Source organism: Cherax quadricarinatus, chromosome 24, assembly GCF_038502225.1.
Source record: "Cherax quadricarinatus isolate ZL_2023a chromosome 24, ASM3850222v1, whole genome shotgun sequence".
NCBI classification, from domain to species: domain Eukaryota; kingdom Metazoa; phylum Arthropoda; class Malacostraca; order Decapoda; family Parastacidae; genus Cherax; species Cherax quadricarinatus.
Genome location: NC_091315.1, coordinates 41,803,109 through 41,824,677, shown reverse-complemented (window position 1 = coordinate 41,824,677; position 21,569 = coordinate 41,803,109). Strand labels below are relative to the sequence as shown.

At 40.9% G+C, this 21,569-nt stretch overlaps 1 protein-coding gene across 1 annotated transcript; it reads left to right on the top strand.

Annotated features, from left to right (window-relative positions):
* Positions 1 to 1,791: 1,791 nt before the first annotated feature.
* LOC128690966 (guided entry of tail-anchored proteins factor 1-like) lies at positions 1,792 to 21,002 on the top strand. The gene is made up of 4 exons (XM_070088432.1): positions 1,792 to 1,958; positions 9,461 to 9,626; positions 10,877 to 11,064; positions 20,631 to 21,002. Exons 1-4 carry the CDS (start codon positions 1,881 to 1,883, stop codon positions 20,778 to 20,780), a joined length of 582 nt encoding a protein of 193 aa, XP_069944533.1. The 5' UTR covers positions 1,792 to 1,880; the 3' UTR covers positions 20,781 to 21,002.
* The last annotated feature ends 567 nt before the right edge of the window (positions 21,003 to 21,569 follow it).

Sequence of the window (21,569 nt, the reverse complement as noted above, 5' to 3'; positions counted from 1 at the left end):
GTATTATGGCTAAGTGACTAAATACTAGTTTGTGAGTTTAGCAATGTGAATGCTTTTGTTTTGGCACAGTACATAGTTTCAGTATTGGAGTATCACAGGATTTATTATTTTAAGATTGAGATTAATATTTCTGTTTATGGTCAAATGGGTGAGTGAGTGAAAGTGTGAACCACCAGGTGGTATTCGTGTAGTTAGTTGACGGGGTGTATCAGGGAGGTAAGATGTTTTCTAATGATAGTTTTGAAGGTGATGAATATGTCTGCAGTTCTTGAGTTCTCAGGTAGGGTGTTCCAGATTTTAGGGCCTTTGACATACATTGAATTTTTGTAAAGGTTTTGTCGGACACGGGGAATGTCGTAGAGATGTTTGTGTCTGGTGTTATGCTTGTGGGTTCTGTCACAACTATCAAGAAAGCGTTTTAGGTCAAGGTTGATATTGGAGTTTAAGGTCCTGTAGATGTAGATTGCACAGTAGTAAGTGTGGATGTACTGAACAGGGAGTAAGTTTAGATCTATGAAGAGTGGGGGGGATGGGTGTTGCCAGGGATGGGATTTAGTGATTATTCTTACTCCAGCTTTTTGTTGGGTTATTATTGGCTTTAGGTGTGTTGCTGCAGTTGATCCCCAAGCACAAATAGCATAGGTGAGGTATGGATAAATAAGTGAGTGGTATAGTGTGAGGGCATTTTGCGGCACGTAGTATCGTATCTTGGAGAGGATTCCAACCGTTTTGGATACTTTTTTGGTTGTGTTGGATATGGGTGCTGAAATTCAGGTTGTTGTCAAGGTATAGGCCTAGGAATTTGCCCTCATTATGTCTGGTAATTAGAGTGTTGTCGATCTTAATGTTAATTTGTGCATCTCCTGCTCTACTACCAAACATAATATAGTAGGTTTTGTCAGTGTCAAGCGTAAGTTTATTGGCTGTCATCCAAGTCGATATTTTGATCAGCTCCTCGTTAACAATGGTGATGAGGGTGGCAAGATTAGGGTGAGAGATGACATAAGGCGTGTCGTCAGCAAAGAGAATGGGTTTCAGGTGTTGGGATATGTTTGGAAGATCATTGATGTATATGAGGAAGAGCAGGGGACCAAGGACACTTCCCTGCGGAACTCCAGTATCAAGTGGCCGTGTTGTTGATGCTGTGTCTTTAATGGTGACATACTGATACCTATTAGTAAGGTAAGATTTGAAATAAGCAAGCGCATGGCCTCTTATACCATAATGGTCAAGTTTGTGGAGTAGGATGTCGTGGTCTACTGTGTCAAAAGCTTTTCTTGGGTCAATAAAAATTCCTAGTGGATATTCCTTATTTTCCAATGCTGTGTAAAGCAGATCTAGCATTTTTATGATTGCATCATTAGTGCTTTTATTTTTCCTGAATCCAAATTGGCAGGGGTTGAGTATGTTTTGTGCCGTTATAAATGAATATAGTCTCCTGTGCACGAGTCTGTCACTCGCCTGAGTATCGGTGATAAATTTCTTCCGTTCTCTCTGGGAAGTTTGTCTTCATCTATCTTTCCCGCCGGGCATTCTGCAGGAGGGGCACCAGTTCATCGGCTTACTTTTAACCAGCTCCATTTTTTTCCGCTCTGCGGATAATTGTTTATCGGTCTTTGGTGGGAAGCCGGTTACTGAACTCAGGTGGGGGTGTGGGCGTCCCGCTCTGCTGAGGCTTGGCAAGGGGGTCCACCGGATCTAATCGGAAACTTAGTTTCTATCTCTATTTAAAAAGGAACTTCTGTTCGTTTTCTTTCATCGCTCAGCCTTGGGCAACAAATCTTCTGGTACCATCGAGAAGTCGGGTTCGGTACAGTTTATGCTGTTAGTGGCCCTTATAAACCCAACAAAGAAAGAAAGAAAAGCCCTGATCATTATTAATGGAAGAAATGTATTTATTTTTACTCACAACTGGTCTTGGGTGTGCGGGGGTTGTGCTGCCCACACTAGTACAGCATGTGAGTATTGTACAGTTGTGTCAGCCTAGTATTGAGTACTGGAAATATGGCACTGACTTGATTGGGGTTATCCTCGTTTTAAATTTGCATGATGTAATTTTTATGTGCCTGTAACGTCTGTGTATCCTAAAGGCCATTGATTTTTTTTAATGTTATGTGAGCAAAACCTAAATAAAGTATCTGCATTAGAGACAGTAAGTGTGGCTGACGGTATCTGCATCAGAGATAGTTTGTTGGGCTGACAGTATCTGCATCAGAGATAGTTTGTGGGGGCTGACAGTATCTGCATCAGAGATAGTTTGTGGGGCTGACAGTATCTGCATCAGAGATAGTTTGTGTGGCTGACAGTATCTGCATCAGAGATAGTTTGTGGGGCTGACAGTATCTACATCAGAGATAGTTTGTGGGGCTGACAGTATCTGCATCAGAGATAGTTTGTGGGACTGACAGTATCTGCATCAGAGATAGTTTGTGGGGCTGACAGTATCTATATCAGAGATAGTTTGTGGGGCTGACGGTATCTGCATCAGATATAGTTTGTGGGGCTGACGGTATCTTCATAAGAGATAGTTTGTGGGGCTGACAGTATCTGCATCAGAGATAGTTTGTGTAGCTGACAATATCTGCATCAGAGATAGTTTGTGTGGCTGACAGTATCTGCATCAGAGATAGTTTGTGGGGCTGACAGTATCTGCATCAGAGATAGTTTGTGGGGCTGACAGTATCTGCATCAGAGATAGTTTGTGTGGCTGACAGTATCTGCATCAAAGATAGTTTGTGGGACTGACAGTATCTGCATCAGAGATAGTTTGTGGGGCTGACACTATCTGCATCAGAGATAGTTTGTGGGGCTGACAGTATCTGAATCAGATAGTTTGTGTGGCTGACAGTATCTGCATCAGAGATAGTTTGTGGGGCTGACAGTATCTGCATCAGAGGTAGTTTGTGGGGCTGACAGTATCTGCATCAGAGGTAGTTTGTGGGGCTGACAGTATCTGCATCAGAGTTTGTGGGGCTGACAGTATCTGCATCAAAGATAGTTTGTGGGGCTGACAGTATCTGCATCAGAGATAGTTTTTGGGACTGACAGTATCTGCATCAGAGATAGTTTTTGGGACTGACAGTATCTGCATCAGAGATAGTTTTTGGGACTGACAGTATCTGCATCAGAGATAGTTTGTGGGGCTGACAGTATCTGCATCAGAGGTAGTTTGTGGGGCTGACAGTATCTGCATCAGAGATAGTTTGTGGGGCTGACAGTATCTGCATCAGAGATAGTTTGTGGGGCTGACAGTATCTGCATCAGTGATAGTTTGTGGGACTGATGGTATCTTCATCAGAGATAGTTTGTGGGGCTGACAGTATCTGCATCAGAGAGAGTTTGTGGGGGCTGATGGTATCTGCATCAGAGTTAGTTTGAGGGCCTGACGGTATCTGCATCAGAGAGTTTGTGTGGATGACAGTACAGTGGACCCCCGAGTTTCGTGATTAATCCGTTCCAGAGAGCCCGCCGAAGGTCGAAATTCACGAAACTCGAAACCATTTTCCCCGTAAGAAATAATGAAAATAAAATTAATCCGTTCCAGACACCCAAAAATATTAAAATAAAATATTTTTTTTTTCAAATTAAATAAAGATTTACATAATGAAAACAATCAGAAATCAAGTACATGCATTTAACCCGTAAATGGTCCAAGCAGATCTACGTTCACATGCGTAGTGCTCCAAAAGTAGATCTATGTTTTTTTTTACATATTTTCAAATATATAAAAAAAAATTTCAAATGTAAAAAAAAAAAAGATCTACTTTTTTTACATACTATCAAATGTTGAAAAAATGTATATATACGTTTGGACCGTTTACGGGTTAAAATAAATAATAATAACATTACACTTACCTTTACTGAAGACTTCTGGGTGGATGGAAGACGGGAGGAGGTGATAGGAGGAAGGTGTACAGTATTGTTTGGAAAAAGAATCTCCTTCCATTAGGGCTTTAGGTAGCAAGTCCTTATCTGGGGTTACGTCCCTTCCTCTTTTAGTGCCACTGGGAACAACTTGAGAGTCACTGGACCCCTGGCGCACAAAATATCTATCCAGAGAGGTCTTTTTCTGGCGTTTCTTTAATATTTCCCTGAAGTGGGACACAACACTGTCATTGTACATGTTGCAGATACAGCTTGTTTCAGCTTGGTCAGGGTGATGCTTTTCAGAAAAACTTTGCAACTCATTCCACATTCCACACATGTCCTTAATCACTGAAGAAGGCACCTCATCCACTCCCTCTTCCTCCTCCTCTGAAGTAAGTTCCTCAGCTGTGGTCTGATGCTGTTCCAGTTGAAGCTCTTGCAGTTCGTCAGTGGTTAGCTCTTCCCTGTGGTCCTCCACCAACTCTTCCACATCCCCGTCACTCACTTTATTTACCAAAGGGCTTGCACTAGCTTTCCTTGGGTCCATGATGACTTATTTAGCAGTTACAAGCACAAAAAACATTGGATTATTATGAAATGTATTGTATGAACCCGCGGGGTGATGGTCACGTGTTGGTAAACAATGGCACACTGAGCGTGAATGGCATGGGAGACTGGCTTTGTGTGCACACAGTGACGGGCGGACGGGTACCAGACGGTTGCCGAAACACGAATTTTTTCACGAAACTCAAGGCCAAATTTTTCAAAAAAAACTCACCGAAGGTTGAATTTCGCGAAAGTTGAGGCTGCCGAAACTTGGGGGTCCACTGTATTTGCAACAGTGATAATTTGTGGAGGCTGATGGTATCTGCATCAGAGATCATTTGTGTAGCTGCAAGTATGGGCACCAGAGACTTGTGTTGCTTACAGTATGCACACCAGATATAGATTGTTGCCCATAGTATCTGACAGCATCTACTCTAGGCAGTATATATCCCTAGAGATAGTTTGCATTACTGATAATTTCTGCAGCAGAGTTTGTTTCAAGTTAACAGTATCTGTCATAGAAATGGTTTGTGTTACTAATAGTATCTGTACCAGAGGAACTTTAATATACAACTTAAAGCATCATTAGCACTATATATTTACAAGTTGTAGACAAAATACTCCTTAAGGAAGGTTCCTTGATGCTGGTTAGGGGGTCTTGATCCTGCAGGTTTACACTTCTCCCTTGATTATAATAATAATGTAGACAAAATAATTGCAGTACCATAAATTCATAATTTTTTGATGACATGACTTTTAACAGTAATGTACTTCAGTGCTATGAATTTTCATTTTACAGAGTGAAATATTCTTTAATAATAATAATAATAATAATAATAATAATAATAATAATGTCTTTAATTACTACATGTATATGGTATACAGGCCTAGCTGACATCAATGACATACTACTATATAGAAAGCCCCTTATGCTGAACATTTCAGGCAAATTAGTTCAGTGTCCCAGGATGCGACCCACACCAGTCAACTAACACTCAGGTACCCATTTTACTGATGGGGAACATAGACAACAGGTGGAAAGAAACATGGCCAATGTTTCTATTCTGGCTGGGAATCGAACCCAGGCCCTCGCTGTGTGAAGCGAGAGCTTCAACATGGTGGCTACCAGGCCACCATGGGTCTGCATGTATTTAATTTCAATATCTTATAAATGACAGTAGTTTGTTGGATTATGTATTGGTAGATAAAAGACTGTTGAGTAGACTTCAGGATGTACATGTTTATAGAGGGGCCACAGATATATCAGATCACTTTCTAGTTGTAGCTACACTGAGAGTAAAAGGTAGATGGGATACAAGGAGAATAGAAACATCAGGGAAGAGAGAGGTGAAGGTTTATAAACTAAAAGAGGAGGCAGTTAGGGTAAGATATAAACAGCTATTGGAGGATAAATGGGCTAATGAGAGCATAGGCAATGGGGTCAAAGAGGTATGGGGTAGGTTTAAAAATGTAGTGTTAGAGTGTTCAGCAGAAGTTTGTGGTTACAGGAAAGTGGGTGCAGGAGGGAAGAGAGCGATTGGTGGAATGATGATGTAAAGAGAGTAGTAAGGGAGAAAAAGTTAGCATATGAGAAGTTTTTACAAAGTAGAAGTGATGCAAGGAGGGAAGAGTATATGGAGAAAAAGAGAGAGGTTAAGAGAGTGGTGAAGCAATGTAAAAAGAGAGCAAATGAGAGAGTGGGTGAGATGTTATCAACAAATTTTGTTGATAATAAGAAAAAGTTTTGGAGTGAGATTAACAAGTTAAGGAAGCCTAGAGAACAAATGGATTTGTCAGTTAAAAATAGGAGAGGAGAGTTATTAAATGGAGAGTTAGAGGTATTGGGAAGATGGAGGGAATATTTTGAGGAATTGTTAAATGTTGATGAAGATAGGGAAGCTGTGATTTCGTGTATAGGGCAAGGAGGAATAACATCTTGTAGGAGTGAGGAAGAGCCAGTTGTGAGTGTGGGGGAAGTTCGTGAGGCAGTAGGTAAAATGAAAGGGGGTAAGGCAGCCGGGATTGATGGGATAAAGATAGAAATGTTAAAAGCAGGTGGGGATATAGTTTTGGAGTGGTTGGTGCAGTTATTTAATAAATGTATGGAAGAGGGTAAGGTACCTAGGGATTGGCAGAGAGCATGCATAGTTCCTTTGTATAAAGGCAAAGGGGACAAAAGAGAGTGCAAAAATTATAGGGGGATAAGTCTGTTGAGTATACCTGGTAAAGTGTATGGTAGAGTTATTATTGAAAGAATTAAGAGTAAGACAGAGAATAGGATAGCAGATGAACAAGGAGGCTTTAGGAAAGGTAGGGGGTGTGTGGACCAGGTGTTTACAGTGAAACATATAGGTGAACAGTATTTAGATAAGGCTAAAGGGGTCTTTGTGGCATTTATGAATTTGGAAAAGGTGTATGACAGGGTGGATAGGGGGGCAATGTGGCAGATATTGCAGGTGTATGGTGTAGGAGGTAGGTCACTGAAAGCAGTGAAGAGTTTTTACGAGGATAGTGAGGCTCAAGTCAGAGTATGTAGGAAAGAGGGAAATTATTTCCCAGTAAAAGTAGGCCTTAGACAAGAATGTGTGATGTCACCGTGGTTGTTTAATGTACGTATTTATAGATGGGGTTGTAAGAGAAGTAAATGCGAGAGTCTTGGCAAGAGGCGTGGAGTTAAAAGATAAAGAATCACACACAAAGTGGGAGTTGTCACAGTTGCTCTTTGCTGATGACACTGTGCTCTTGGGAGATTCTGAAGAGAAGTTGCAGAGATATTTGGATGAATTTGGTAGGGTATGCAAAAGAAGAAAATTAAAAGTGAATACAGGAAAGAGTAAGGTTATGAGGATAACAAAAAGATTAGGTGATGAAAGATTGGATATCAGATTGGAGGGAGAGAGTATGGAGGAGGTGAATGTATTCAGATATTTGGGAGTGGACGTGTCAGCGGATGGGTCTATGAAAGATGAGGTGAATCATAGAATTGATGAGGGGAAAAGGGTGAGTGGTGCACTTAGGAGTCTGTGGAGACAAAGAACTTTGTCCTTGGAGGCAAAGAGGGGAATGTATGAGAGTATAGTTTTACTAACGCTCTTATATGGGTGTGAAGCATGGGTGATGAATGTTGCAGCGAGGAGAAGGCTGGAGGCAGTGGAGATGTCATGTCTGAGGGCAATGTGTGGTGTGAATATAATGCAGAGAATTCGTAGTTTGGAAGTTAGGAGGAGGTGCGGGATTACCAAAACTGTTGTCCAGAGGGCTGAGGAAGGGTTGTTGAGGTGGTTTGGACATGTAGAGAGAATGGAGCAAAACAGAATGACTTCAAGAGTGTATCAGTCTGTAGTGGAAGGAAGGCGGGGTAGGGGTCGGCCTAGGAAAGGTTGGAGGGAGGGGGTAAAGGAGGTTTTGTGTGCGAGGGGCTTGGACATCCAGCAGGCATGCGTGAGCGTGTTTGATAGGAGTGAATGGAGACAAATGGTTTTTAATACTTGACGTACTGTTGGAGTGTGAGCAAAGTAACATTTATGAAGGGGTTCAGGGAAACCGGCAGGCCGGACTTGAGTCCTGGAGATGGGAAGTACAGTGCCTGCACTCTGAAGGAGGGGTGTTAATGTTGCAGTTTAAAAACTGTAGTGTAAAGCACCCCTCTGGCAAGACAGTGATGGAGTGAATGATGGTGAAAGTTTTTCTTTTTCGGGCCACCCTGCCTTGGTGGGAATCGGCCAGTGTGATAATAAATAAATAATAAATAAATGACTGAATTCAAAAATAGTATTTAGAGCAATTGATTACCATAATGTATTGTAACTTACCTAGAGATGTTTTGGAGCCCTGTCCCGATGAGTGACTGAATTTATTAATATCTTAAGCAGTACATTACTGTATTATAGTATAGCTTACCTAGAACAGTTTTCAAGCCAAGTCCCTAGATCCATTACAGTGGACCCTCAACCAACGATATTAATCCATTCCTGAGAGCTCATCGTTAATCGAAGTTATCGTTAGTCGAGTTAATTTTCCCCATAAGAAATAATGGAAATCAAATTAATCCGTTCCTGACACCCCAAAGTATTGAAAAAAAAAATTTTACCACATTAAATATTAATTTTAATACACACAAACTGAAGAAGACATGCACAGTTACATGACACTTACCTTTATAGAAGATCTGGTGATGATTGATGGGATGGGAGGAGGGGAGAGTGTTGATGGTGTTAGTGTTTAGAAGGGGAATCCCCTTCCATTAGGACTTGAGGTGGCACTTCCTTTTCCGGGGTTACTTCCCATCTTCTTTTAATGCCACTAGGACCAGCTTGAGAGTCACTGGACCTCTGTCGCACAACATATCTGTCCATAGAGGCCTGTACCTCCTGTTCCTTTATGACATTCCTAAGGTGTTTCACAACATTGTCAGTGTACAGGTTGCCAACACGGCTTGCAGTAGCTGTGTCAGGGTGATTTTCATCAAAAAAGGTTTGCACTTTAAGCCACATTGCACACTTTTCCTTAATCTTAGAAGTAGGCAACTTCTTCAATTTCTCTATCCCCTCCTCCAAAGCAGTTTCCTCAGGTGTGGCCTCTTGCTGTTGAAGATGATCTAGCAGCTCATCAGTGGTTAGTTCTTCATTGTCCTCCTCCACCAACTCTTCCATATCCTCCCCACTAACCTCCAACCCCAAGGACTTTCCCAATGCCACAATGGATTCCTCAACTGGCATAGGATTCTCAGGGTTAGCCTCAAACCCTTCAAAATCCCTTTTGTTTACACATTCTGGCCACAGTTTTTTCCAAGCAGAGTTCAAGATCCTCTTAGTCACTTCCTCCCAAGCCTTACCTATAATGTTTACACAATTGAGGAACTTGTTTCGATTGTTTTTATGGGTTATTTAATACCTTTCAGCTTCTACTTTTTAAAAATAACAATGGCTGATTTTCTCAGTTCAATATGTTATTTTGCTTATGGGGTTATCTCAATTTATTGTTTAGTATAATAATTACTTGCATTTAAGTTTATTTACAAATTATGCCAGTAACTCATGTTCAACAGATGCTGCGGGCAATTGGGGGTGAGGGCTCAGCAGAACGCCAGATGCGTCAGGAAGTTGCAAATTTGAAACAACAGTTGCAGAACATTAGCATGGTTGACCAATTTGCTATTTATGCTAGAGTGCAGCGCAAAATCAATGCTCTTAGCCAACAGTATAAAGAAAAAGGTACGGTACAAGAATCTGTATAATTACCTACTGTACTTGTATTGCCTGTTAACCCTTTCACTGTCAACACTCGCCAAATTAAGCCTCTTGTGTGTCATCATTTTTCGAAAAAAAAAAAAAAATCTGAATTGGTGGAAAATCTTTTTTCTAAAAGTAATGACACCAAAAATGAAAAATTTAATCCAGTTATTGCTGAATTACACAGAAAGCGTTGGAAATCAGGGAGCACTTTATACAACAGTATTTTTGCCCATTTTGAGGCCTACTTCAGGGGAATTCCAGTGCTCAAGCCAATCCAGTTACCAGTTGTTTTCCTAGTATGCCTTCTGTACTATCCACTGATAGAAAGAAACCACTACCTTTAGCTATCAGCTTTACCCCATTAATTGTCCAGAATTTGATTATTTTACCAATGTTACACTATTTTAAAAAATTCCAATTTAAAAAGCCCAAAACAAAGGCTGTAGGCATTCCAGTCACTAATGCAACCTTCCTGTTGTTCATTAATTACATACCCTGACCTCTCCAGTATTTACACTTGCCCTCTAATTTGACTCCATTGTCACAAAAAAAATTGCAGTTTTTTCCCATTTGTCAGCTAATGAACTGTAACCAAAATTATTTAATCATAGTTTAGGAAGTCCCAGTAATTGAAACAGACCTAGGAAACACCTGTACAATGGGCTGGGGGGACTCCCTACCTTTTCCTAGGAAAAGTGCCAAAAATTGACTGAGAAAACCAGCTGAAATTTCAGTTTTGCTAGTGTGTCTTCCAATCTGTCTATTGAGAACTACCCTAGAAAACAACCCAAAGTTGCTATTGGAACCCAAATGCAAGGTCAGGGGTTGGCTGTTTCCATAATGTACTGCATGGACCAAGATTTTTTTATTACACTGTGCACACTCATGCTCTTGTCATGGCCAAAATTTGCTTACAGCAAACTCGAGGGTGCTATGAATTATGCATAGATCTCCATCTGAGACACTGATCCCACTGACAGATCTACACGAGTGACAGTGAAAGGAGTTAATACAGAAGATACAGAACATGTTAATTTCCAAACATTTTCTTTAGTTAATTTATTGTAATGTATATTGTTTTAGTTTTCAATGGTTTTGCTACACACTTCCTCATCTTAAGAGCTCATTCTAGCCAGATGGCTAGAATGGCTCTTTCTAAAGAAATAAAATATTTTCTATTCTGCACATCTGAACTTCTAGACTACCAATTTTTTTCTTCAATGTTGCAGTACTGGAGCGATCGGTGGGAGAACAACGGGTGCGTCTGGTTCTGGCAGGGCTGCTAAGGACTGTGGTTGGCATCTTATGTGTTTGGTTGATCTGGGAGTATCAAGGTGATCCAGTACTGTCTCTTTCACCTGACCTAGTCTGGCCACTTGGACCACTGTTATCTTTCCCAGGGTGCCAATTAGGACAGGTAAGACTTGAGTGGAAACATAACTGAAGGAATAGAATGTAACGTGAAAATTTTTAAAGTAAAATTGTCTTGTTTTTATTGCACAGTCCCTTGAATTTTACATCTTTGAATATAGCCAAGAAAGATACTGTACATTATAAACTACACCAGGAGAATTCTGGGGGGGGGGGGGCTAAATCTTCACATTGAAATAATTGCATATTAAAGCAAAAGGCTTAGCAGAGGGTGCAAAATACTTTTAATAAAAAGCAGAGGTCACAATGAGTGCACTAATAGAGAACTACATAAGTGTAAGGGGCCCAAGACTTTTCAATACTACTCCCTTCATTCATAAGGGTAATCAAAAAAAGTCCATGATTGCTTTAAGATGGAAGCTGGTAAGTTTCTCATGTTAGTTCCTGATCAATTGGGCTATGGTGCATACATTGGACTACATGTAGTTGGCATCAACAGTCCAGTTGCTCAGGTCAGCAACTGGAAGGCTAGGTCATTCAGGTTAGCAACTAGATGTCCTGATCATTCAAGTCAGCTACCAGGAGGCCTGGTCTGGAACTGGATCATGGGAGGGGGAGGGTCAGTGACCCCCTGAAATTTTTTTTCTGGATAATTTCAGAGTTACTGTATCTTCATTTAGGTTGAAAATACAGTATTCCTGTTCCGAAAATGTACAAATAATTTGTCTTGCACCTAAGAAGCGAAGGCAGGAACATTTACTCCCACCACCTTATGTTGACCGCTTAATTAGACCACTGTAAGTAAGTCTGTTTATGGCTCCTATTTTGGTGGATTCTTTTATAAAATTTGATGTATAATGTTTTGTACTCGGCTCTCATATCCTTTATTGTTTTTTCTTTTTTTTACATTACACTCTGTTCATAATTGATTTACCATATACAGCTGCTTTTGAAACTCTCATGAGTTGCTCATCCAAATTTTGCTGGCAGCTCGATTATCATGAAGCATCAGGTCTCATCATGGTTTGGTTGATAGCATCCTCCTACACTGAGGAGTCTGAAATCGATCCCTGCAACAGGTGAAACATTGCACACGTTTCCTTACACCTGCTCACCTAGCAGTAAGTAGGTACCTGGGTTTTAGCCAACTGTTGTGGGTCTCATTCTGGGGAACGTGATTAATCGAAATTGCTCACAATATTCTACATAACCAGGGGCTTTTTATGTAGTATGCCAGTGATGTCATCTAGGTCTCTGATAGTTGTATCATGTACTTGTAGAAATAATTATTATTATTTACAATAGGCATCATAAATATGCATGCACATAAACAGATCACACAAAGATTGATTTAAATATATAATAATGAAATATGAATGTCTTCCTCACCTAAACTTGTATTTTGTAGGATTACCCTTCCTTCCAATTTACTCCTTAAGCTCCTCAGTACTAAAAAGGCTAACTTTTGGATGATATAAAAGTCAATACCTGCCCACACCTGCTTAATGCCACCTGAGATTTTCGTCTTAGAGAACATGTACGTCCCATGATGCCTACCCTTAATAAGTTTCCAGATGTTCTCTATCAGATTTAAGTCCATTATGTTTCCAGGCTGGTCATTAGAGAAAAATCACAATAATTTAGTCAATTTATATTTTTGGCAATATAGCAAGGAGCACTGTCTTCCATATAAAAGTTGGCCTGGCACTTTTGTAATCTGTCAGGCAAATAGTCTACGAGAGGCGTACTTATGGGCGTACATATTTGTGATGCCATGGGGCATTGTTAAACCTGTAAGTGTTGTGTAACACTTGGGGGGGAATGGGATGCAATCAGGTTCAGTCAAAGAAAGGGGCAGACAAATCCAATTCCTTGTATCAAGTGCACCTCACCAGCATCAAAGAACCTTGAAGGGATCCATTGACGAATAGATTTGTTTTAGTATCTTCAGACATTTTTGAAGACTTAAAGGAACACTAAAATACCTGTGTGAAGACTTTAACAAGCAGCTTGCTTTACTAGAAAAATGAGGACGTGACGATAGGACAAAAGTCGCCTCTGAAAATACGTACACTGGATCCTTGGTTATCAGCCGTTCCGCTTATTGGCCAACTCGGTTATCGGCTGGTTTTTTGGCTTCCAGTTATTGGCCATATGGGATGCGTCAACCCGCCGCCACTGCCAACCGCTCGTGCATCAGTCTGGCTTTGTCTCTGGGCGAGTGAGGAAGCTTCTGCTATTCATCCAAACATTTCGCTATAATCCATTGTTTTTCGTGGTTAATGATTAAGTGCAATTGCGAAATAAGTAACCATGGCCCCAAAGAAAGTTCCTAGTAAATTTCCTTTGGTAAAGAAAGTGAGAAACACGATGGAATTCAAGGAAGAAGTTGAAAAGTATGAGAGTGGTGTTAGAGTGCTAGAACTTGCCAGGACGTATGGGAAAAACAAATCAACAATCCCTTCTATCTTGGCAAAGAAAGTAGAAATCATGGAAGCTAATGTTGCGAAAGGAGTAAATGTTTTAATGAAACAAAGGTCACCTATAATGGAAGATATGGAGAAGTTATTGTTGTGGATCACTGAAAAACAATTAGCGGGAGATAGTGTTGTGGAGTCGATTATTTGTGAGAAGGCAAGGCAGTTGCATGCGGATCTTGTAAAGAAAATGCCTGGAACAAATGCTGCTGTTAGTGAATTTAGGAAACCATACCACGGGTGGGGTTTGAACCCACGGTCAGAGAGTCCCAAAACTCCAGACCATCGCATTAGCCACTTGAGTCTGATTAATGAGACGGTCTGGAGTTTTGAGACACTCTGACTGCAGGTTTGAACCCCACCTATGGTATGGTTTGTTTGCAATCGTGTCATTACGATTTCGTGAGTCAGTGATTTAGGGCCAGCAAAGGCTGGTTTGAGAGATTTAAGAAGCGTAGTAGCATACACAGTGTGGTAAGGCATGGTGAGGCTGCAAGTTCTGACAAATGTGCAGCTGTGTTCAAGTGTGACGAAACAGGCCTCTTTTGGAAGAAATGCCAAAGAAGACCTACATTACGCAGGAGGAAAAGGCAAGCCTATGAAAGACAGGCTTACTCTTTTGTTCTGTGGTAATGCTAGTGGGGATTTCAAAGTGGGATGATTTCAAAGGGAATGTCATCAAGAATAGATTGTGTGTGATGTTGAAAGCTAATAATAAGGCATGGGTCACATGGCACATTTTCAAAGAGTGGGTCAATTATGTGTTTGGCCCCAGTGTGAAAAAATACCTGGAACATAAATTGCCACTCAAGTGCCTCCTGGTACTATACAATGCTCCTGCTCATCCTCCAGACTTGGAAGATCAATTGTTTAGGGACTTCGTTTTATAACTGTGAAATTCTTGCCTCCTAATACCACTCCTCTCATCCAGCCTAGGGACCAGCAGGTCATTTCTAAACTTCAAAAAACTCTACACCAAAGCAGTGTTTCAAAGGTGCTTTGAAGTGACCTCGGAAACTGACTTGACCCCAAGAGAGTTCTGGAGGAATCACTTCAATATCCTCCATTGCATAAGCCTTATAGGTAAGGCTTAGCAGGGAGTGACTTCCAGGACTTTGAACTCTGCTTGGAGAAAATTGTGGCCAGATTGTCCAAGAGAGGGATTTTGAAGGGTTTGGGGCTGACCCTGAGGACCCTATGCCTGTTGTGGAATCTATTGTGTCTTTGGGGAAATCCATGGGGTTGGAGGTTAGTGGGAAGTATGTGGAAGAGTTGGGGGAGGACCACAGTGAAGAGCTAACCACTGAAGAACTGCAAGAGCTTCATCTGGAGCAGCAACAGACCACACCTGAGAAACTTGCTTCAGAGGAGGAGGAAGAGGGAGGGAAGGAGGTGCCTTCTTTAGAGATTAAGGAGATTTGTGTAGTGTAGAGTAGGGTGCAAGCTTTTGTGGAAAAATATCACCCTGATCAAGCTGAAGCAAGCCATATCTGCAACATGTTCAGTGACAAAACCTTGTCCTACTTCAGGGAAATCTTAAGAGATGCCAGAAATGGACCTCTGGACAGATTTTTTGTGTGACAGGGGTCCAGTGACTCAAGCTGGTTCTAGTGGCATTAAAAGACAAAGGGAAGTAATCCCAGAGAGGGATTTGTTACCTGAAGTCATTATGGAGGGGGATTCCCCTTCCAAACAATAACCCCCAACTCCCTCACTCCTCCTCCCTGTCTTCCATAAGCCAACAAGAGTCTTCAATAAAGGCATGTAATAGTGATTTAATTGTTCATGTATTTATTTTATTTAGTTCCCATTGTTTTGTGTATATAAAAACTATAATTAATCTTTAAAAAGTTTATTTTTTGTTAATATTTTTAGGTATCTGGAACGGATTAATTTTTTTTTTTTTTTTCAACAAGTCGGCCGTCTCCCACCGAGGCAGGGTGACCTAAAAAAAAAGAAAGAAAATCCGTAAAAAGAAAATACTTTCATCATCATTCAACACTTTCACCACACTCACACATTATCACTGTTTTTGCAGAGGTGCTCAGAATACAACAGTTTAGAAGCATATACGTATAAAGATACACAACATATCCCTCCAAACTGCCAATATCCCAAACCCCTCCTTTAACCCTTTGAGGGTCGACAGGCCCTCTCCGAAACTCGTTCTCAGGGTCGGCCAAATTTCAAAAAAAAAAAAAAATTATTTTTTCTTATGAAAAAATAGAGTATTTTTTTCTAAACATTATAGGCTAAACAAAAAAATTTTAACGTCAATACTTACCGAGATATGGAGGTGTGAAATTTGCCAAAATTGAACAACATATGGTAACATCGCCGACTGCCGTCACCCGGTATTTTTCTATTTACTTTTTTATGTACTATTTTCAATTATTTTTCAATTTTTCTTTTTCTGAGTAACTTTTATGGCCTCTGAGGCCAACATGATCAGTATTTTGTAAGTTATTTCTTTTTCAATACTACACAATAAGGGCGTAAACACTGTTGTCATTATTTTGTTTACAGAAAATATTTACACAAACAAACAATATGAAATGTTGTTTATTACTATTTTTCTATATTTTATATACACATATACAGTCACAGGACATGTTTCTAGAAGTTCTGCAGCCTGTAGAAGTCTTTGAAACATGGTGTCATGCACAGTGGAGTTTTGCACTCCTCACACATAAAACGAGTGTCTCTGCGTTGTTGTGGGCGTTTTTTTGTATGTGAACAGACGTAACACCTCTTCTGAGCCTTTTTCTTCAAAGCAGTAGCAGGCAGTTTTACCAGGAAGTGATCACCATGCTTCAGACGAGCAGGTAGTTGTTGATAATTTGGTGGGCGGTCAATTGCAGGTGCATTTCCTTGGTACTTGAATACTATTTGTCTGATGACAGACAAACAGAATTCGCCGTACTGTGGTTTGTTTCTGGTGCTCATCTTATACATATTATAAGCATTGAGCATGGAAATGTCCAGAAGATGGAAAAACAGTTTGATGTACCACTTATAACTCTTGCGAACACAATCAGCAAACCCAATCTGCATGTCACATTTGTCCACTGAACGCATGTTGAAGGTGTAATCAATCACAGCTGCAGGTTTTAGAATGGGTTCATTTCTCTCTCTATGCTGCCTGCCACTGTCTGCCATTTCATTAGGGTGAATTGATGACAACAGTGTGACATCTCGTTTGTCATGCCACCGAAATGCCATGATGTCATTGGCAGCAAACGCCTGCACCTCACCTCTGCGAGTGCCAGCGTCAAACCTGGGCATATGTTTTCGATTTGCACGCACTGTGCCACACACATCTGTCATGTTCACTCGCAAAAAATCACTGAGTGAGGGGCTTGTGTACCAGTTATCTGTATATAATATATGCCCCTTACCAAGGTATGGTTCTATCATTGTTCGAACCACATCACCTGAGATGCCCAATAACTTCCTGGTATTTTGCAATGTACAACTTCCAGTGTACACAATAATATCCAATACCAGACCACTGTAACAATCACAAAGCACAAACAACTTTATACCAAAGCGTTTCCTCTTGCTTGGTATGTACTGCTTGAAAGAGAGTCTTCCTTTGAACAGAATCAAAGACTCGTCAATTACAAGCTTCCTGAAGGGATAAAAATGAGTACTGAATTTCTGTTTCAGATACACAAACACATTCCTAATCTTATATAACCTGTCAGTTCTGTCAGGCCTGGTTTTATCTGAGAAGTGAAGCATACGTAACATTAGCACAAATCGATTCACTGGCATTATATCACTGAAACCTGGTGTTGCAATCAGGGGGTCTGTTGACCAGTATGATTTCACTTTGTGCTTATACACATGTGGCATAAGCATTATTGTGGCAAAGAAAAGATACATCTCAGCCACAGTTGCCTCCTTCCATTGGTGTAGACGTGATTTTGGTGAAAGTATTGTGTTTGCCATGGTGTACTCGTAGTATGTGTTGCTTTCCATGACAATACTTTTCATCAGTGGTTCGTCAAAGAATAACTCGAAACATTCCAGTTCAGTGGCATTGTTCCCAAGTGCACAAGATGGCCGTATTCCACTTTGGCTGCCATCAAACTGGTGGGGATTTGGAACAAAATTGACAGCTTCCTGCCAATCCCAGGTGCGGTCTGCTGGTGGGTACTGGACAATGACAGGTGGTTGTGGTTGTGGAGGTTGTGGTTGTGGAGGTTGTGGTTGTGGAGGCTGGTGTGGTGGGGGAGTGGGGGATGGTGGCCTTTGTTCTAGATCAGCTGAGGCAGCGGCGTGGGTGGCAGCGTGGGTGGCAGCATGGCCCACTGCTGGTGCCTCACCGCCGGCACCACTACCACCACGCACATTTTCCATCCCAATTGCAACAGTATCTTCGTCATTTTCACTGTCTGTTCCTGTTGTACAGCCACGGGATGTACTCCGAGATACACTCCTTCCCCTTGGTATAACATATGGCACACTTCCAGAGCGCATATATCGTCGTATATACTGATGCTTCACTGGGGAATATTGCACTTCACTATCACTACTGGAACTAGTTTGAAGAGCTTGTAGTTCATATTCACTATCACTATCATCACCCATGCTCTCATCTGAGTCTGGGATTTGGGAAAATAGAAGTTTCCTCTTGGGTTCTGGAACAACTGAACGTGAACACGAGGGCCCAGCACCAGAGGTGGAAGGCTGAGGGTCGTCTGGGTTTTCTTCACTATTACCGATATTATGGTCATTAGTTTCGGTCAAAACCTCACTAAAACCACGAAACTCATCTTCACTGGCACTTCCATCACTATTAGAACTGTCACTGGGGAACAAAAGTGTCCCAATTCGCCGAGGAGTGAGGAGCTTCTTACCGCGAGGCATGGTGGACATTGTTTACTAAGAGGGCATTCCCACAATGCACCACTGGGTCCCAGATTTTTTTTCTACCGCGCACACTGACCACGCAGACCCATTCTCTCACACCTAGGCCTACCAGCCTTTTCGCGCGAGATTTGAGGCCGCTAGAATTTATGCGTACTAGTACGTCAAAAACCCCTACGCGTAAGACGTACTAGTACGACGAAAACCCTCAAAGGGTTAAAGTGCAGGCATTGTACTTCCCATTTCCGGGACTCAAGTCCGACTATATGAAAATAACCGGTTTCCCTGAATCCCTTCACTAAATATTACCCTGCTCACACTCCAACAGATCGTCAGGTCCCAAGTATCATTCGTCTCCATTCACTCCTATCTAACACGCTCATGCACGCCTGCTGGAAGTCCAAGCCCCTTGCCCACAAAACCTCCTTTACCCCCTCTTTCCAACCCTTTCGAGGACGACCCCTACCCCTCCTTCCTTTCCCTATAGATTTATATGCTTTCCATGTCATTCTACTTTGATCCATTCTCTGTACATGACCAAACCACCTCAACAACCCCTCTTCTGCCCTCTGATTAATGCTTTTATTAACTCCACACCTTCTCCTAATTTCCACACTCCGAATTTTCTGCATAATATTTACACCACACATTGCCCTTAGACAGGACATCTCCACTGCCTCCAATCGTCTCCTCGCTGCTGCATTTACCACCCAAGCTTCACATCCATATAAGAGTGTTGGTACTACTATACTTTCGTACATTCCCTGCTTTGCCTCCATAGATAACGTTTTTTGACTCCACATATACCTCAACGCACCACTCACCATTTTTCCCTCATCAATTCTATGATTAACCTCATCCTTCATAAACCCATCCTCCGACACGTCAACTCCCAAGTATCTGAAAACATTCACTTCTTCCATACTCCTCCTCCCCAATTTGATATCCAATTTTTCTTGTATTTACATTAATTCGTATGGGAAATATTATTTCGGTTTCCAGCCGTTTCAGTTTTAGGACGTCCTTCTGGAACAGATTACAGCCAATAACCGAGGGTTCACTGTATATACAAAAAAGAGTAGAAGGGAGGAAATAGGACAGCAAATGAAATAAATCATGTGGGTAAATATTATTCATCGAAACTGCAATGTGAATTTGTAGAAAATGGGAAACTAATAATTCTACAACATAAGTGAAGACAAACTTCAGTAAGATTAAATGTGTTCTGTACATACAATATCTTCCATGAAACAAAAGGATATTATACTTGGGAATTAAATATAGAATACATATTAACCTTACAAGTTACCTGTTTGGTCAGACAAGTGGGAATAGTCACACATACCTGTGAAAGATGAACATGTCCTCTCAGAGCTTTTCGTATAAAATATGTCACATAACATTGGATTATCCTTCTCTCTTGATTATCTTTTAATACCGATTCCTGTCGCAGTAATATGAACTCGGAAATAAAATGTAAGGTGAGTGTATTCTTATTATAATAACAATCAGGGATTACATAGCACCAGGTAAGTTGAATGTAACAGGAAAGCTAGAGATGACCATTCTTGCAAGTGTTTATTTAAATTATTAAGGAAATTTAGAAGTATTTTACAGTAAGCTTAGTTGTTTATTGTCACTTAGTAATTTGATGCACACTACATTATTATTACATGCATAGGTAGGCTAAACTCATAGGGGCACCTGGGGAAATGGGAGACTTTCAGGTTCAGTTCAAGAAAGGGGAGGGCAAGTCCTATTTTTTGGATTAAGAGCCCCTTGCTGGCATGAAGGAACCTTCCTGGAGTGTATAGTGTTTGTAAAAACTTAAGAAGTGTCCATTGGACATGGATGGTCCATCACAGGGGTGGCACCAGGAGGGGGTCGGAGGCTTTAACTTCCACTGGAAATAGTAATAATACTCCTTCAAAACATGTCTTCTAGCCCCCCTCCTTAAAACTACATAGCAACCCCCTAAGCCACCCTGACATAAAAATTCTGGTGCTGCATCTGGTTCATCTGTAGGCCATTTGCCAACATGCCAAAATATTTTGAACATGACCCATTACAGTAGTGGTACACTTTATGGTGACTAGCTGAATTGCACTCCTAGATGTGTTGTGGCAAGGTTGCATTTAGGTGAGCAAATAAAATTATGGGTAGTAGTAATTGATATTTTCAGAGCAGTTACACATGAGTATTTATGAGTGCAGAAATGAAAATATACGTACTTGGCATTAATTTGTTGACCCCTTTCCAGATAAGTGTGATGGTGTGGTTGGGTGTAGTACGTATGGTGTGTAGCAAAATGACCAGCTCCATGCCTACCAGTGTTCAAAGAAGTGGGCCACAGTTTGTGCCACCAGTCTTTGCTCAGTCAGCCACACCAGTTGCCCCACCATTAGACTGATGTCACTTCCCAATTCATTTTACCAGGTTTTACCTGGTAAATCCATTTACCAGGTAAAACCTGTTATGGTACTTTGTACAGTATCAGCTATTGGGGTAGCTGCTACAGTACATTATCTAAATACTACTGTAATTTACGGGAACTTTAGTGTTTTTTGTTAAACTAAAATGTGATACAGAATGATACAGGGATTTTACCGTGACATAAAAATTGGAAATTACAGTGCAGTATTTTAATTTACTTCATTACGAGTAGCTCGTTGTTAATACGAGGATAATATAGTTAACTTTGGCACTAAGTCCAAAAGTTTCACTTGGCATATATGAGGAAAGCTGTTTTTCACTTATATCATGATCATGCATATAGGCACACTTGCAACACCTGGGTATATATTAGACAGTGGAAGAGGTAATCAGTCACTTAGCCTTGATCAGTCTGAAACAGAAGCAGGAGAATTGGCACTTATATACCATAGCTAGAAGAAAGGTGCAGCAGTTAAAAGCATTGTAATGGGTAGTTGGGACCCACTGGTGGAAGTGAGTTAGGCTAAAGATAAGCAGTAGGGTTGTGGGAGTTTTTTTTTTTTTGTATTTTCTATAAATGTACCTACCATATAATCTCGCAAATGCATGCATGATGTATAGGAATAGCCATGGCCAACTGATGAATTGGAGTGGGTAGAGTCATCCACAATGGGAATTTACATACTTCACTGCTTTGAATCAGAAGTTATTAGTTTGGACAATACATGTAAATAAGATTATTGTTAATATCTTCAGCTTTTACATG

Coding starts and splice junctions, on each gene's coding strand:
- LOC128690966 (XM_070088432.1), top strand. CDS start 1,881: ATGGAAGAAATGTATTTATTTTTACTCACAACTGGTCTTGGGTGTGCG. Junction 1,959..9,460: donor TGCCCACACTAGTACAGCAT/GTGAGTATTGTA, acceptor CATGTTCAACAG/ATGCTGCGGGCAATTGGGGG. Junction 9,627..10,876: donor CCAACAGTATAAAGAAAAAG/GTACGGTACAAG, acceptor TCAATGTTGCAG/TACTGGAGCGATCGGTGGGA.